Source organism: Taudactylus pleione, unplaced genomic scaffold, assembly GCF_031769625.1.
Source record: "Taudactylus pleione unplaced genomic scaffold, aTauple2 ptg001353l, whole genome shotgun sequence".
NCBI classification, from domain to species: Eukaryota; Metazoa; Chordata; class Amphibia; order Anura; family Myobatrachidae; genus Taudactylus; species Taudactylus pleione.
This window is the reverse complement of record NW_028285753.1, coordinates 670,958-686,985: the sequence shown is the minus strand read 5'-3', so window position 1 is coordinate 686,985 and position 16,028 is coordinate 670,958. Positions and strand designations below refer to the sequence as shown.

The 16,028-nt window shown below is 51.2% G+C and overlaps 1 protein-coding gene across 1 annotated transcript in view; it reads right to left on the bottom strand.

Annotated features, from left to right (window-relative positions):
• IARS1 (isoleucyl-tRNA synthetase 1) overlaps positions 1-16,028 on the bottom strand; it is a 177,541-nt gene that overhangs the window by 91,970 nt on the left and 69,543 nt on the right. Inside the window, exons 12-13 of the mRNA XM_088463393.1 lie at positions 6,174-6,265; positions 5,996-6,094 (exon numbers count right to left, since the gene is read on the bottom strand). Of these exons, the coding sequence (XP_088319519.1) occupies positions 5,996-6,094; positions 6,174-6,265 (191 nt within the window). The remainder of the gene's footprint in view (positions 1-5,995; positions 6,095-6,173; positions 6,266-16,028) is intronic.

The window sequence follows — 16,028 nt, the reverse complement described above, 5'->3', positions numbered from 1 at the left end:
TCACAGTTACCCAGCGGCTGCAGAGAGGAGCAGATACTGTATATACACAGGCAGCGAGAGGGGGGGTCCTTACATCACAGTTACCCAGCGGCTGCAGAGAGGAGCAGATACTGTATATACACAGGCAGCGAGAGGGGGGGGTCCTTACATCACAGTTACCCAGCGGCTGCAGAGAGGAGCAGATACTGTATATACACAGGCAGCGAGAGGGGGGGTCCTTACATCACATTTACCCAGCGGCTGCAGAGAGGAGCAGATACTGTATATACACAGGCAGCGAGAGGGGGGGTCCTTACATCACATTTACCCAGCGGCTGCAGAGAGGAGCAGATACTGTATATACACAGGCAGCGAGAGGGGGGGTCCTTACATCACATTTACCCAGCGGCTGCAGAGAGGAGCAGATACTGTATATACACAGGCAGCGAGAGGGGGGTCCTTACATCACAGTTACCCAGCGGCTGCAGAGAGGAGCAGATACTGTATATACACAGGCAGAGAGAGGGGGGGTCCTTACATCACAGTTACCCAGCGGCTGCAGAGAGGAGCAGATACTGTATATACACAGGCAGCGAGAGGGGGGTCCTTACATCAGTTACCCAGCGGCTGCAGAGAGGAGCAGTTACTGTATATACACAGGCAGCGAGAGGGGGGGTCCTTACATCACATTTACCCAGCGGCTGCAGAGAGGAGCAGATACTGTATATACACAGGCAGCGAGAGGGGGGGTCCTTACATCACAGTTACCCAGCGGCTGCAGAGAGGAGCAGATACTGTATATACACAGGCAGCGAGAGGGGGGGTCCTTACATCACAGTTACCCAGCGGCTGCAGAGAGGAGCAGATACTGTATATACACAGGCAGCGAGAGGGGGGGGGTCCTTACATCACATTTACCCAGCGGCTGCAGAGAGGAGCAGATACTGTATATACACAGGCAGAGAGAGGGGGGGTCCTTACATCACAGTTACCCAGCGGCTGCAGAGAGGAGCAGATACTGTATATACACAGGCAGTGAGAGGGGGGGTCCTTACATCACAGTTACCCAGCGGCTGCAGAGAGGCGCAGATACTGTATATATACAGGCAGCGAGAGGGGGGGTCCTTACATCAGTGTTACCCAGCGGCTGCAGAGAGGAGCAGCTACCCTATATAGACTGGTGCAGATCTCACCTACATCTATTAGAGACTCCTTCCTCTATAGCCTGATAGTGATAGATGTAGGTGAGATCTGCACCAGTCTATCACTATCAGGCTATAGAGGAAGGAGTCTCTAATAGATGTAGGTGAGATCTGCACCAGTCTATTAGAGACTCCTTCCTCTATAGCCTGATAGTGATAGACTGGTCCAGATCTCACCCTACATCTATTAGAGACTCCTTCCTCTATAGTCTGATAGTGATAGACTGGTGCAGATCTCACCTACGTCTATTAGAGACTCCTTCCTCTATAGCCTGATAGTGATAGACTAGTGCAGATCTCACCTACATCTATTAGAGACTCCTTCCTCTATAACCTGATAGTGATAGACTGGTGCAGATCTCACCTATGTCTGTTAGAGACTCCTTCCTCTATAGTCTGATAGTGATAGACTGGTGCAGATCTCACCCTACATCTATTAGAGACTCCTTCCTCTATAGTCTGATAGTGATAGACTGGTGCAGATCTCACCTACGTCTATTAGAGACTCCTTCCTCTATAGCCTGATAGTGATAGACTAGTGCAGATCTCACCTACATCTATTAGAGACTCCTTCCTCTATAACCTGATAGTGATAGACTGGTGCAGATCTTACCTACACCTATTAGAGACTCCTTCCTCTATAACCTGATAGTGATAGACTGGTGCAGATCTCACCTATGTCTATTAGAGACTCCTTCCTCTATAGCCTGATAGTGATAGTGATAGACTAGTGCAGATCTCACCTACATCTATTAGAGACTCCTTCCTCTATAACCTGATAGTGATAGACTGGTGCAGATCTCACCTATGTCTGTTAGAGACTCCTTCCTCTATAGCCTGATAGTGATAGACTGGTGCAGATCTCACCTATGTCTGTTAGAGACTCCTTCCTCTATAGCCTGATAGTGATAGACTGGTGCAGATCTCACCTATGTCTGTTAGAGACTCCTTCCTCTATAACCTGATAGTGATAGACTGGTGCAGATCTCACCTATGTCTGTTAGAGACTCCTTCCTCTATAGTCTGATAGTGATAGACTGGTGCAGATCTCACCCTACATCTATTAGAGACTCCTTCCTCTATAGTCTGATAGTGATAGACTGGTGCAGATCTCACCTACGTCTATTAGAGACTCCTTCCTCTATAGCCTGATAGTGATAGACTAGTGCAGATCTCACCTACATCTATTAGAGACTCCTTCCTCTATAACCTGATAGTGATAGACTGGTGCAGATCTTACCTACACCTATTAGAGACTCCTTCCTCTATAACCTGATAGTGATAGACTGGTGCAGATCTCACCTATGTCTATTAGAGACTCCTTCCTCTATAGCCTGATAGTGATAGTGATAGACTAGTGCAGATCTCACCTACATCTATTAGAGACTCCTTCCTCTATAACCTGATAGTGATAGACTGGTGCAGATCTCACCTATGTCTGTTAGAGACTCCTTCCTCTATAGCCTGATAGTGATAGACTGGTGCAGATCTCACCTATGTCTGTTAGAGACTCCTTCCTCTATAGCCTGATAGTGATAGACTGGTGCAGATCTCACCTATGTCTGTTAGAGACTCCTTCCTCTATAGTCTGATAGTGATAGACTGGTGCAGATCTCACCCTACATCTATTAGAGACTCCTTCCTCTATAGCCTGATAGTGATAGTGATAGTGATAGACTAGTGCAGATCTCACCTATGTCTATTAGAGACTCCTTCCTCTATAGCCTGATAGTGATAGACTAGTGCAGATCTCACCCTATAACAAGTAATATTACTGCTCCCAGAACAGACTGAGCAGATACTGGTGACGGGGCCTCTCAGTGTTACTATCTGTAAAACGGGGATATTAAGGGGAACTTGTTTGAAATCTAAACAATTAGTACATTTAAAAACACAAGATTACTTTGTTCCCATTTTAACTGACTTATTTTTTTAAAATAAAAAATGGAACATTTGAAAAATGAGAGTAAATTGCGCAAACTTTTATTTATGATGATTTTTATTTCCTGGACTAAACTACAAAGTAACTAAATGACGGAAGATCACAGGACATGTATGTAAGGTGGGGCGGTCACGCAGTATATTCTGTACTCTAAGCTCAATGATCAGAAGATTACTGCAGATGGCGTTACACGTAGCTTCTCGGAAACTAGTTACAGAACTAATTAGGGAAGTGAAGTCTGCTGAGGCCTATGTGGGGAGGTGCAGGGATAGAAGTGGGTTATTAGTACATCTCTATTAATACGATGCTCTTCTTAGTCCCTCCGGGTAAGCTGGGATGAAACACTGCGACCTCTTTTCTGATAATATACGGACGGACCCCGAAGGAACCCAAATACGGAAAACTAATTACAGTCATTAATTCCTTAACTTCCTCCAAGGCATACAGCCCAAATCCAGGTAACACTCAATATAGCGGAGTGACACAGCACAGTATACAGGGGAGCATAGAGCGACACAGCACAGTATACAGGGGAGCATAGAGCGACACAGCACAGTATACAGGGGAGCATAGAGCGACACAGCACAGTATACAGGGGAGCATAGAGCGACACAGCACAGTATACAGGGGAGCATAGAGCGACACAGCACAGTATACAGGGGAGCATAGAGCGACACAGCACAGTATACAGGGGAGCATAGAGCGACACAGCACAGTATACAGGGGAGCATAGAGCGACACAGCACAGTATACAGGGGAGCATAGAGCGACACAGCACAGTATACAGGGGAGCATAGAGCGACACAGCACAGTATACAGGGGAGCATAGAGCGACACAGCACAGTATACAGGGGAGCATAGAGCGACACAGCACAGTATACAGGGGAGCATAGAGCGACACAGCACAGTATACAGGGGAGCATAGAGCGACACAGCACAGTATACAGGGGAGCATAGAGCGACACAGCACAGTATACAGGGGAGCATAGAGCGACACAGCACAGTATACAGGGGAGCATAGAGCGACACAGCACAGTATACAGGGGAGCACACAGGACAGTATACAGGGGAGCACACAGGACAGTATACAGGGGAGCATAGAGTGACACAGGACAGTATACAGGGGAGCATAGAGTGACACAGCACAGTATACAGGGGAGCATAGAGTGACACAGGACAGTATACAGGGGAGCATAGAGTGACACAGGACAGTATACCGGGGAGCATAGAGTGACACAGCACAGTATACAGGGGAGCATAGAGTGACACAGCACAGTATACAGGGGAGCATAGAGCGACACAGCACAGTATACAGGGGAGCATAGAGCGACAGCACAGTATACAGGGGAGCATAGAGCGACACAGCACAGTATACAGGGGAGCATAGAGTGACACAGCACAGTATACAGAGGAGCATAGAGTGACACAGCACAGTATACAGAGGAGCATAGAGTGACACAGCACAGTATACAGAGGAGCACAGAGCGACACAGCACAGTATACAGGGGAGCACAGAGTGACAGAGGACTGTATACAGGGGAGCACAGAGTGACAGAGGACTGTATACAGGGGAGCACAGAGTGACAGAGGACTGTATACAGGGGAGCATAGAGTGACACAGCACAGTATACAGGGAAGCATAGTGACACAGCACAGTATACAGGGGAGCACAGAGTGACACAGCACAGTATACAGGGGAGCATAGAGCGACACAGCACAGTATACAGGGGAGCATAGAGCGACACAGCACAGTATACAGGGGAGCATAGAGCGACACAGCACAGTATACAGGGGAGCACAGAGTGACAGAGGACAGAATACAGGGGAGCACAGAGTGACACAGGACAGTATACAGGGGAGCACAGAGTGACACAGCACAGTATACAGGGGAGCATAGAGTGAAACAGCACAGTATACAGGGGAGCATAGAGTGAAACAGCACAGTATACAGGGGAGCATAGAGTGAAACAGCACAGTATACAGGGGAGCACAGAGTGACAGGACAGAATATAAAGGAACAAAGGAGTATAAAGTAGCACAGGACAGTATACAGGAGTATAAAGTAGCACAAGACAGTATACAGGAGTATAAAGTAGCACAGGACAGTATACAGGAGTATAAAGTAGCACAAGACAGTATACAGGAGTATAAAGTAGCACAGGACAGTATACGGAGGGGGAGAGAGAGAATATAGAATATAGGTGACATTATGAGGAATCCTGAATGAGTACTGAGAAGCAGATGTGCGCTTTACCTTCTGCTATGTAGTATTAGGAGCGATTTATAGATATATAAAGCGTATTTCACAGTCACTGGATGGCGGTTCCTGGTGGTCTCATTTGGATGGAAGCTACATGGTAAATCTCCAAGAGAGATGTATATGGAATAAGTCCAGCATCAAGCGACAGGTGATGACTGGTGATATCTCCATGAGCGATATCGTGTGTTACGTCCCCGGCAGTGGTGCGATCAATGTCCTTAACGACACAGAGCACCCACACTGAACGATATATCATTCAGTGACTTCGCCATCACATCGGAACAGCTGATTTATCGCCCAGTGTGTAACCAGCTTACGCTCTCACGAGCAGGGCCCTCTCCCTCACCCTTGGGTTTGGCGGTTTATTTAGGTACTATGATCGTCTTTGCAGCAATGTCTATACACCTTGTCCATGTCCTGCAATGTTCTTTACTGCATCATAGCGCTTCGTGTACTCTGTAAGGCGCTGCGGACCCCTTGTGGCGCCATATAATAAAGGATGATAGCTAAATGGAGGTTTTATAGGACTCATACACTTTGGATTTAGGCAATGGCCTCCATTGATTATTACTGTATATAGACAATATATACATATATATCCTGTCTCCTTACCAGTAACACTGACTGTTGTTCTGTAACAGCTTCTCCACCATGTGCTCAACTCTAACAAACCAGCTGGGAACAGCTTTGTAAATAAGCGGCGTGTCAGATCTAAGGAGAGAACGATGCAGTTATAGATGGCTGAATGTGGCCGTGACTGTATGATACGAGCGCAGCACAGAGTCCTCACCTCCAGCAGAACGGGTAGTTGTGTGTGTACGTGCTGCTGTGTAACAGGCGGCCTTGCTCCTTTAGTAGCTTTATAATGTTCTTATCAGCGTCCTGTGGATACAGACAAGATTCTCACAAGAGTAGAATATGGTAGGAAAGAAATACATCCATTGCAATATATTGTCTCACTGAACCAAACTTTTACTGTTTCCAGTGAACAAAATCTGCCTACAGAGAGCAGCACACAGACTAAACTTTGTAATTAGAATGATGAAATAATGCGGCTTCTTACGGACTATTGCAACTCCAAGCAAGGAAGAACCAATAGTGACCCTCACCTTGCATGTTGTCATCCGCTATAACAGCAATCTAGTGTTATTATGGGCACCACAGATTATGTAATGGTTAGTATTACTGCCTCACAGCACTAAAGGTCTCGGGTTCAATTCTCATCACGGCCCTAACTACAGCCATGGCCAAAAGTTATGAGAATGACACAAGTATTGGTTGTCACAAAGGCTGCTGCTTCAGTGGTTTTATGATGGCAATTTGCATATACTCCAGAATGTCATGGAGTGATCAGATGAATTGCAATTAATTACAAAGTCCCTCTTTGCAATGACAAGGAACTTAATACGAAAAACTAAATTCCACTGCATTTCATCCCTGCCACAAAAGTGATTCTCTTGTTAATACAGGTGAGTGTGGGGACGAGGACATGGCTGGAGATCACTCTGTCATGCTGTGAGTTAGAACAGCAGACTGGAAGCTTTAAAAGGAGGGTGGAGCTTGAAATCATATTTCTTCCTCTGTTAACTATGGTTACCTGCAAGGAAACATGTGCAGTCCTCATTGCTTTGCACAAAAATGGCTTCACAGGCAAGGATATTGCTGCTAGTAAGACTGCACCTAAATCAACCATTTATCAGATCAACAAGAACGTCAAGGGAGAGAGGTTCATTTGTTGTGAAGAAGGCTTCAGGGTGCCCAAGAATGTCCAGCAAGCGACAGGACAGTTTCCTAAAGTTGATTCAGCTGCGGGATCAGGGGAACCACCAGTGCAGAGCTTGCTCAGGAATGGCAGCAGGCAGGTGTGAGTGCATCTTCACGCAGTGAGGTGAAGACTTTTGGAGGATGGCCTGGTGTCAAGAAGGGCAGCAAAGAAGCCACTTCTCTCCAGGAAAAACATCAGGGACAGACTGATATTCTGCAAAATGTACAGGGATTGGACAACTGACTGAGGTAAAACAAGAGATATGGTAAGAACTTACCTTTGTTATCTCTGTTTCTACGAAGTCCATAGGGTCCACAGGGTTGACCTTGGGGTATAGCTGGATCTGGATCCACGGGCACCACGCAGTTAAAGCTTTGCTGCTCCCAGGATGCACTTGGGTCCGTCCTCCTCTATACCCCGCCCCCGGCCACAGGCACCTCAGTTGGTAAGCAGCTATGGCCGGAGGAGGAGACTAAACAGAGAGAAGGAAGACTGGAACACACAAAAAACCAAACTCACAGAAATGGGAGACGGAAAACCGGTGACCAGCAACACAGCCCATTTGAAGCCAGGTGCGGCAGGGCGGGCGCCCTGTGGACCCTATGGACTTCGTAGAAACAGAGATGACAAAGGTAAGTTCTTACCATAGCTCTTGTTTTCTACTTCAGGGTCCATAGGGGGTCCACAGGGTTGACCTTGGGGATGTCCCAAAGCAGTTCAACTAAGGGCGGGGACGCTCCTGTGCTGAAATGAGTACCCGGCGCCCAAAGGATGCATCCTGAGAGGCAAAGGTGTCAAACACATAGAACCTCAAAAACGTTTGAATTGAAGACCAAGTGGCCGCCTTACACAGCTGAACAGCGGAGGCGCCACGTCTAGCAGCCTAAGAGGGACCCACAGAACGAGTGGAATGAGCCTTAACAGAGGCTGGCACAGGTAAACCCTCCTGTGCATAAGCCTCACAAATAACAGAACGAAGCCAAAGGGCTAACGTTTGCTTGTTGGCAGGCCAACCCCTCTTGTGAAAACCGAAGAGGACAAACAATGAATCCGACTTCCTAACCGAAGCAGTCCGGTCCACATAGATTCTAAGTGCCCGGACTACATCTAAGGAAGCCTCACCAGCTGAAAGATCAGGTGACTGAAAAGCTGGCACAACAAGTTCCTGATTAATGTGGAACTTCGAGACCACTTTGGGCAAAAACTCAGGACGAGTGCGGAGCACCGCTCTGTCCTGATGAAAAATCAGAAAAGGGGGGCGACAGGAAAGCGCCCCCAACTCTGACACCCTCCTGGCAGAAGCAATTGCTAGGAGAAAAACGGTCTTGAATGTCAGCCACTTGAGGTCCACCACCTCAAGAGGCTCAAAAGGAGGACCCTGCAAGACCCGTAGCACCACCGCCAAGTCCCAAGGAGCCACGAAGGGAGGCTGTATCCTGAGAACACCCTGGAAAAAGGTGTGAACATCCGGTAGTGTAGCATTCCGTCGCTGAAACCACACGGACAAAGCAGACACATGAACCTTCAGAGAGGCCAGGCGTAAGCCGAGGTCCAAACCTGATTGAAGGAACTCCAAGATTCTGGAAACCCGGAACACCTGAGGATCATAGTTTCTGGATTCACACCACTGAAAGTAAGTGCGCCACACCCTGTGGTAAATCCGTGCGGAGGCAGGCTTGCGTGCCCTAAGCATGGTACCAATGACCGAACTGGAGAAACCCCTAGACCTCAAGGCGGCTGTCTCAAGAGCCACGCCGTCAAAGACAGCCGACCCAGATCCGGGTAAAGGCAGGGCCCTTGAGACAACAGGTCCCGACGCTGAGGAAGAAGGTACGGAGTGTCGATGGAGAGACACCTCAGATCAGAGTACCAAGGATGTCTGGGCCACGCCGGAGCAACCAGCACGAGCGTGCCGCCGCCCTGCTTGAATTTCCACAGAACCCGAGGAAGCAGGGATATCGGAGGAAACATACGCCAGGTGAAACGTCCATTTCACCGACAGCGCGTCTACCAGACTGGCGCCTGCGTCTCTTGTCCTTGACCCGTAAACGGGCAACTTGTGATTGTGACGGGAGGCCATCAAGTCCAGCTCCGGCAGTCCCCACCTGTCCACGAGTAGCTGAAACACCTCTGGGTGAAGCGACCATTCCCCGGGATGCACGTCGTGACGGCTGAGGAAGTCCGCCTCCCAATTGAGGACTCCGGGAATGAAGACTGCCGAGATCGCTGGAATGTGACACTCCGCCCAAGCAAGGATGCGAGACACCTCCGACATCGCTGCCCGACTTCGAGTTCCTCCTTGGTGGTTGATATATGCCACCGTGGTGGCGTTGTCGGACTGCACCTGAACCGCCCTTCCGTGAAGAGCGGGACCGGACGACTGCAGGGCACGATAAACCGCCCGCAGTTCCAGAATGTTGATGGGAAGAAGAGCTTCTTCCGCAGACCAACGACCCTGAAGTGACAACGAGCCGGTCACTGCCCCCCAACCCCGAAGACTGGCATCCGTCGTGAGCAGGACCCAGTCCGGGATCCAAAAGAGGCGCCCCTCGACCAGATGAGCTGTCTGAAGCCACCAAGCCAAAGACTGCCGAACCTCCGGGGACAACACCAGCAACTGAGAGCGGATCCGGTGAGGTAACCCGTTCCATTCCGATAGAATCAGCCCCGGCAGGGGCCGGGAATGGAACTGGGCAAATTCCACCATGTCGAATGTTGACACCATGGAACCCAAAACCCTCATAGCCGAATGGACCGACAGGCGGCAACTGCTCAGGCAACTGTGTATCCTCAGCTGCAGGGAGGAGACCTTCTCCAGGGTCAGGAAGATCCTTTGCTGACGCGAATCCAGCAGGGCTCCCAAATGAACCATCCGCTGAGATGGAATCAGGGAGGACTTTTTCCAATTTATCAGCCACCCGTGCGCTTGCAGGCAAGCGACCGTCAAGTGGAGATGATGAAGCAGTACCTCCGGGGAACTCGCCAGCAACAGGTCGTCCAGATACGGTAGTAGCCGTACATTCTGGTTCCGAAGATGTGCGGCCATGACCGCCATAATCTTCGTGAACACCCTCGGCACGTGGAGAGACCAAAGGGTAGCGCCCGGAACTGGTAATGGTGTTGAAGGATAGCGAACCTCAGATACCGCTGGTGCGAAGGTGCTATCGGAACATGGAGGTAGGCGTCATGGATATCCAGGGACACCATGTAATCCCCCGGTTCCATCGCCAGAATGATGGAACGTAACGTTTCCATCCTGAACTTGGGAACTCTGAGGAATTTGTTCAGAGACTTCAAGTTGAGGATAGGGCGATGAGAACCATTGGGTTTCCGCACCAGAAACAGAGACAAATAATACCCCGTCCCTCGTTGTAATTGAGGAACGGGAACAATGACCCCTGCTGTCACCAAGGACTCTATAGCTTCCTGAATCTGTAAGACTTGGTCGTATCCTGAGAAGGACTCGTGCAGAAAAACTGGTGGGGTGGTCTGTGCCGAAAAGACAGGGCGTACCCCTGGGAGACCACTTCTCGAACCCAGGCATCCATGGTGGTATTGTGCCAGCACTGGGCAAATAGAAGAAGTCGGCCTCCCACTCTGGGGTCCCCCAGAGGGAGGCCCGTCCCATCAGGCAGAAGGTTTATATTCCTGCTTGGAAGAAGGGCGCCTGGCACTCCAGGGCTGCTTCTTGGGCTTAAAAGCGGCCTTGGTCGTCGACTGCCTCGGGAAGGGCTGACCTTTGGCCTTGCCCTGAATCCGAAAGGACCGAAAAGCAGAGCTCCGTACCTTGGTAGGAGCAGAAGCCGAAGGGAGGAAGGCTGATTTAGACTTAGCCAGAGTGTCCACAATTTTGTCCAAGTCTGGACCAAAAATCAACTCGCCATTAAAAGGTAAGGCCTCCAGCCCCTTTTTGGAGTCAGCGTCAGCTCTCCAAGACCTCAGCCACAAGGACCGACGCGCCGACACAGCTGCAGCCGACACCCGAGAGGTTAGCAGGCTTGCGTCTAACGATGCTTCCCCAATGTAGGAAGCCGCATCCCTCATTTGACCTATCAACGCTCTCTGGATCTCCGGAGCATCTTCCGGAAAGGTATCCTCCAAAGCATTGGCCCAGCTCTCGATGGCCTTAGCCACCCAAGAGATGGCCATGGACGGACGGGCCATCGACGCCAGCACACATGAGAGAAGGCGCGCTGGGCTGAGGGGAGGAGCGCTGAAGCAGGGAAGGCTGCCTCCCCTGCTAGTACTAAACCCCCGGGGAAGCCGGTTCCCCGCCGGTACTTACACCCCGGGGGCCAGCGTTCACGCGGGGTATTCCTGAAGAGGGGGAGCCCGCCGCCGATCTGTCCCCAGAGACCGGCGGCATGAAGACTGCATTATCCCCGTCCATAGGGTCCACAGGGTTGACCTTGGGGTATAGCTGGATTTGGATCCACGGGCACCACGCAGTTAAAGCTTTTGCTGCTCCCAGGATGCTCTTGGGTCCATCCTCCTCTATACCCCACCCCCGAGCCACAGGCACCTCAGTTGGTAAGCAGCCCAGGCCGGAGGAGGAGACTACACAGAGAGAAGGAAAACTAACACACAAGAAAACCATACTCACAGAAATGGGAGACTGAAAACCGGTGACCAGCAACACAGCCCATTTGAAGCCAGGTGAGTCAGGGCGGGCGCCCTGTGGACCCTATGGACTTCTTCAGGGTCCATAGGGGGTCCACAGGGTTGACCATGGGGATGTCCCAAAGCAGTTCAACTAAGGGCAGGGACGCTCCTGTGCAGAAAGGAGAATCCTGCGCCCAAAGGATGCATCCTGAGAGGCAAAGGTATCAAACGCATAAAACCTCAAAAACGTCTGAACGGGCAACAGTTTGTTTGTTGTGCACCTAGGGGAATGGCCTGCCGTCGCGATGGCTGAGGAAGTCCGCCTCCCAGTTGAGGACTCCCGGGATGAAGACAGCAGAGATTGCAGGAAGGTGGCTCTCCGCCCAAGCCAGGATGCGAGACACCTCCAACATTGCTGCTTGACTGCGAGTCCCTCCCTGGTGATTGATGTACGCCACCTTGGTGGCGTTGTCGGATTGCACCTGTACTGCCCTTCCGTGAAAAGCGGTGCCTGACAACAGCAGAGCCCTGTACACGGCCCGCAGCTCCAGAACGTTTATAGGAAGAACTGCTTCCTCCGCAGACCAATGGCCCTGAAGAGACAACGAGTCGGTCACTGCCCCCCAACCCCGGAGACTGGCATCTGTCGTGAGCAGAACCCAGTCCGGGATCCAATAGGGGCGACCCTCGATGAGATGAGCTGGCTGAAGCCACCAAGCTAGAGACCGGCGCACTTCCGGGGACAAGACCAGCGTCTGGGATCGGATCCGGTGAGGTAACCCGCTCCATTCGGATAGAATCTGTCCCTGCAGGGGCCTGGAATGGAACTGGGCAAATTCCACCATGTCGAATGCCGACACCATGGACCCCAGGACTCTCATTGCCGAGTGGACCGACACCCTGCAACTGCTCAGGCAACTGTGTATCCTCAGTTGTAGGGAGGACACCTTTTCTGGAGTCAGGAAAATCCTCTGCTGAGGAGAATCCAGAAGGGCTACCAAATGGACCAACCGTTATGATGGGATCAGAGATGACTTGTTCCAATTTATCAACCACCCGTGTGCCTGAAGACAAGCAATGGTCAGGTGGAGATGTCGAAGAAGTACCTCCGGGGAGCTCGCCAGCAGAAGGTGGGCGGCCATAACCGCCATCACCTTGGTGAACACCCTCGGAGCCGTGGAAAGGCCAAAAGGCAACGCCCGAAACTGGTAGTGATGTTGCAGGATAGCAAACCTCAGATACCGCTGGTGTGCAGGTGCTATGGGCATGTGGATATAGGCATCCTGGATATCCAGGGAGACCATGTAATCCCCAGGTTCCATCAACAGAATGATGGAACGTAACGTTTCCATCCTGAACTTGGGAACTCTGAGGTATTTGTTCAGAGACTTCAAATTCAGGATAGGGCGATGAGAACCATTGGGCTTCTGTACCAGAAACAGAGTAGAATAGTACCCCGTCCCGTGTTGAGACTGCAGAACGGGAACAATGACCCCTGCTTGTAGCAAGGATTGTATAGCCACCTGAATCTGGGAAGCTTTGGTCTTGTCCAGAGAAGGACTCGTGCAAAAAAAACTGGTGGGGCGGCCTGAACCGAAAAGACAGGGCGTACCCCTGAGAGACTACTTCTCGAACCCAGGCATCCGTGGTGGTATTGTGCCAACACTGGGCGAATTGGAGAAGGCGGCCTCCCACTCTAAGGTCCCCCAGAGGGAGGCCCGTCCCATCAGGCAGCAGGTTTATCCTCCTGCTTGGAAGTAGGGCGCCGAGCACTCCAGGCTTGCTTCTTGGGTTTAGAGGCGGTCTTACTCGCAGACTGTCTCGGGAAGGACTGACCTTTTGCCTTACCCTGAACCCAAGAGGAACGAAAGGCCGAGCTCCGGACCTTGGCAGGCATTGCTGCTGAAGGAAGGAAAGCTGACTTGGATTTAGCCAGGGTATCCACTATTTTGTCCAAGTCCAGACCAAATAGCAATTCTCCATTGAAAGGTAAGGCCTCCAGACCTTTCTTTGAATCAGCGTCTGCTCTCCAGGACCTCAGCCATAAGGATCGGCGGGCAGACACTGCTGCAGCCAATACCCGAGAAGTCAGCAGACTAGCATCCAAAGAGGCTTCTCCAATGTAGGAAGCAGCGTCTCTCATCTGTCCTAACAATGCCCTCTGGACATCTGGAGCATCGTCCGGAAAGGTATCCTCTAATGCGTTGGCCCAATCCTCAATGGCCTTGGCCACCCAGGAGATGGCCATGGACGGTCGGGCTACTGCCCCTGAGAGGGAGTAAATGGACTTTAAGCAAGTCTGAACTTTTCTGTCCGTGGGATCCTTCAGCGAGGATACAGACGGTAATGGCAGAGTAGCGCTCCTTATTAAACGGGTGGCATGGGAATCCACCGCCGGTGGAGTTTCCCATTTTTTACAATGTGCCTCAGGAAAAGGATAATTAGAAGCCAACCGCTTCTGTGGCAAGAATCTCTTACTGGGCGCCTGCCAAGCCACCGCCATATGATCCGTCAACAGATCAGACAGGGGAAACACCGCAGAAGCCACCTTAGTTTTTTTGAAACTAGGATACTTCGACTTAGGAGCTGGTGCCTCATCCTCTATTAGGAGAATGGCTCGCACCGCCCTAACCAGTGCTCGCACATTAATGGACGACTTGGTATCTACCTCCTGGAACGATGTGTCCGAGTCAGTGTCTTCATGAACCTCCCCATCATCTGAGGACCCCTCGGAGTCCGATAAATGCGCCGCCTGCGCCATTAGTGTGCGTTTTGACGCCCTAGAAGGCATGTCACTCTGCAACATTGACTGAAAAGCCAAAGACGCGGCCACCAAATTTTGCACGGAGTTGGAGAGCACATCCACCCAGGGTGGAGGAGCCGCCACAGGGGCCTGGAAGGGCACCACAGACTGCTGCATCACAGGAGAAGCCTGTATATACATAGGTAACCCCGCATAAGGACCAACAGACTGAGACCCAGGGGGGCTCCGCAATAATTGCAGGACACCCAGGGAATGGTGGATGGCCGGCTGGGGCAACACCCTAGTAGGGACAGCAGTCGGGACAAAGAGGTGGTCCGCAATAGACACCAGCACCTGAGAAAACATCACCCATGGTGGTTCCTGCGTTATAGGAGGTTGTGAGGGGCCAGGAATCACCTGGCACCGTCTACACAGGCCGTCCTGTGACAAATCCTCCCTATCCACTCCTGTAGAACAGCGTCCGCAGGACTCCAACACCGGAGCCACGGAGTGCTCAATCTCCTCTTCCGACATGACAAAATATATTATATAAATAAATATATCTGGCAACAGAGCAGAATCAAGCGCACTCACCAGTGTGCTGAACAACAGCCCACAATATGGTACTGTGTAGCACACAACTGTATGTGACAGACCTCACAAATACGTGATTTATATAGGTGAGGTCTGTAGAAACGCCCCTCCCCCACACACCTGTAGGGCTTGTAGGAAAAGGAAAGGGATAGGTATAAGCTGACAGTAAGTAGAAATAAGCACAGACAGGCAGCACTAGCAAAAGTCACATACCATGCAGGAAGATATACTCACTGCACCTTTCCACTACAATCACCCAGCCCAGATTCAGTGTCTGGGAGGGCTATAGTGCTGTGTACACTGTCCTTAAATCAGGGGAGAGGTACACAGGGGGACCGGTCCGCGTGCTCCCTGAGAGTATCTGCGCTGCCACTGAGAAAATGGCCCCCAGAGACCTCAGAGGAGGAGTGGCCGAGTAACTGCAGCTCAGCGACGCCAGACTACGTGCTGAAAGGCGCGCTGAGCTGAGGGGAGGAGCCGCTAAACAGGGAAGGCTTCCTCCCCTAGCTAGCTATTAACCCCCGGGTTGCCGGCATCCCGCTTGCCGCTAAATAACCCTGGTGGTCTAGTGGACTGACAGGGTATTCCTCCGAAGGAGGGGGAGCCCGCCGCCACCGCTAGCAGCCCCCGGTCTGTCCCCTAGAACCGGGGGCAAAGGACTGCATTTATAGTAAGACCCGCGAGCCGCTAATCGGCGACTCACGGATTACCTTCTCACTGGCGAGTCCGGCAGCAGTCCAGGGAGGTCCCCAGAGTCCAGCTAGTACGGACTCTGGCCTCCCGCCGCGATCCCCAGCGGGGAGTAAGAGCGGCAGCGTGGGCGTCTGTACAGACAGCCCTTCGCTGCCACACTGAAGAGCCCCTGTTAAAAATAAAAACTAACAGGCTCTTTTTTTTTTAAATTAAAAAGCTTTGGGTGCTGCTCCTGCAGCCCCCCTGCG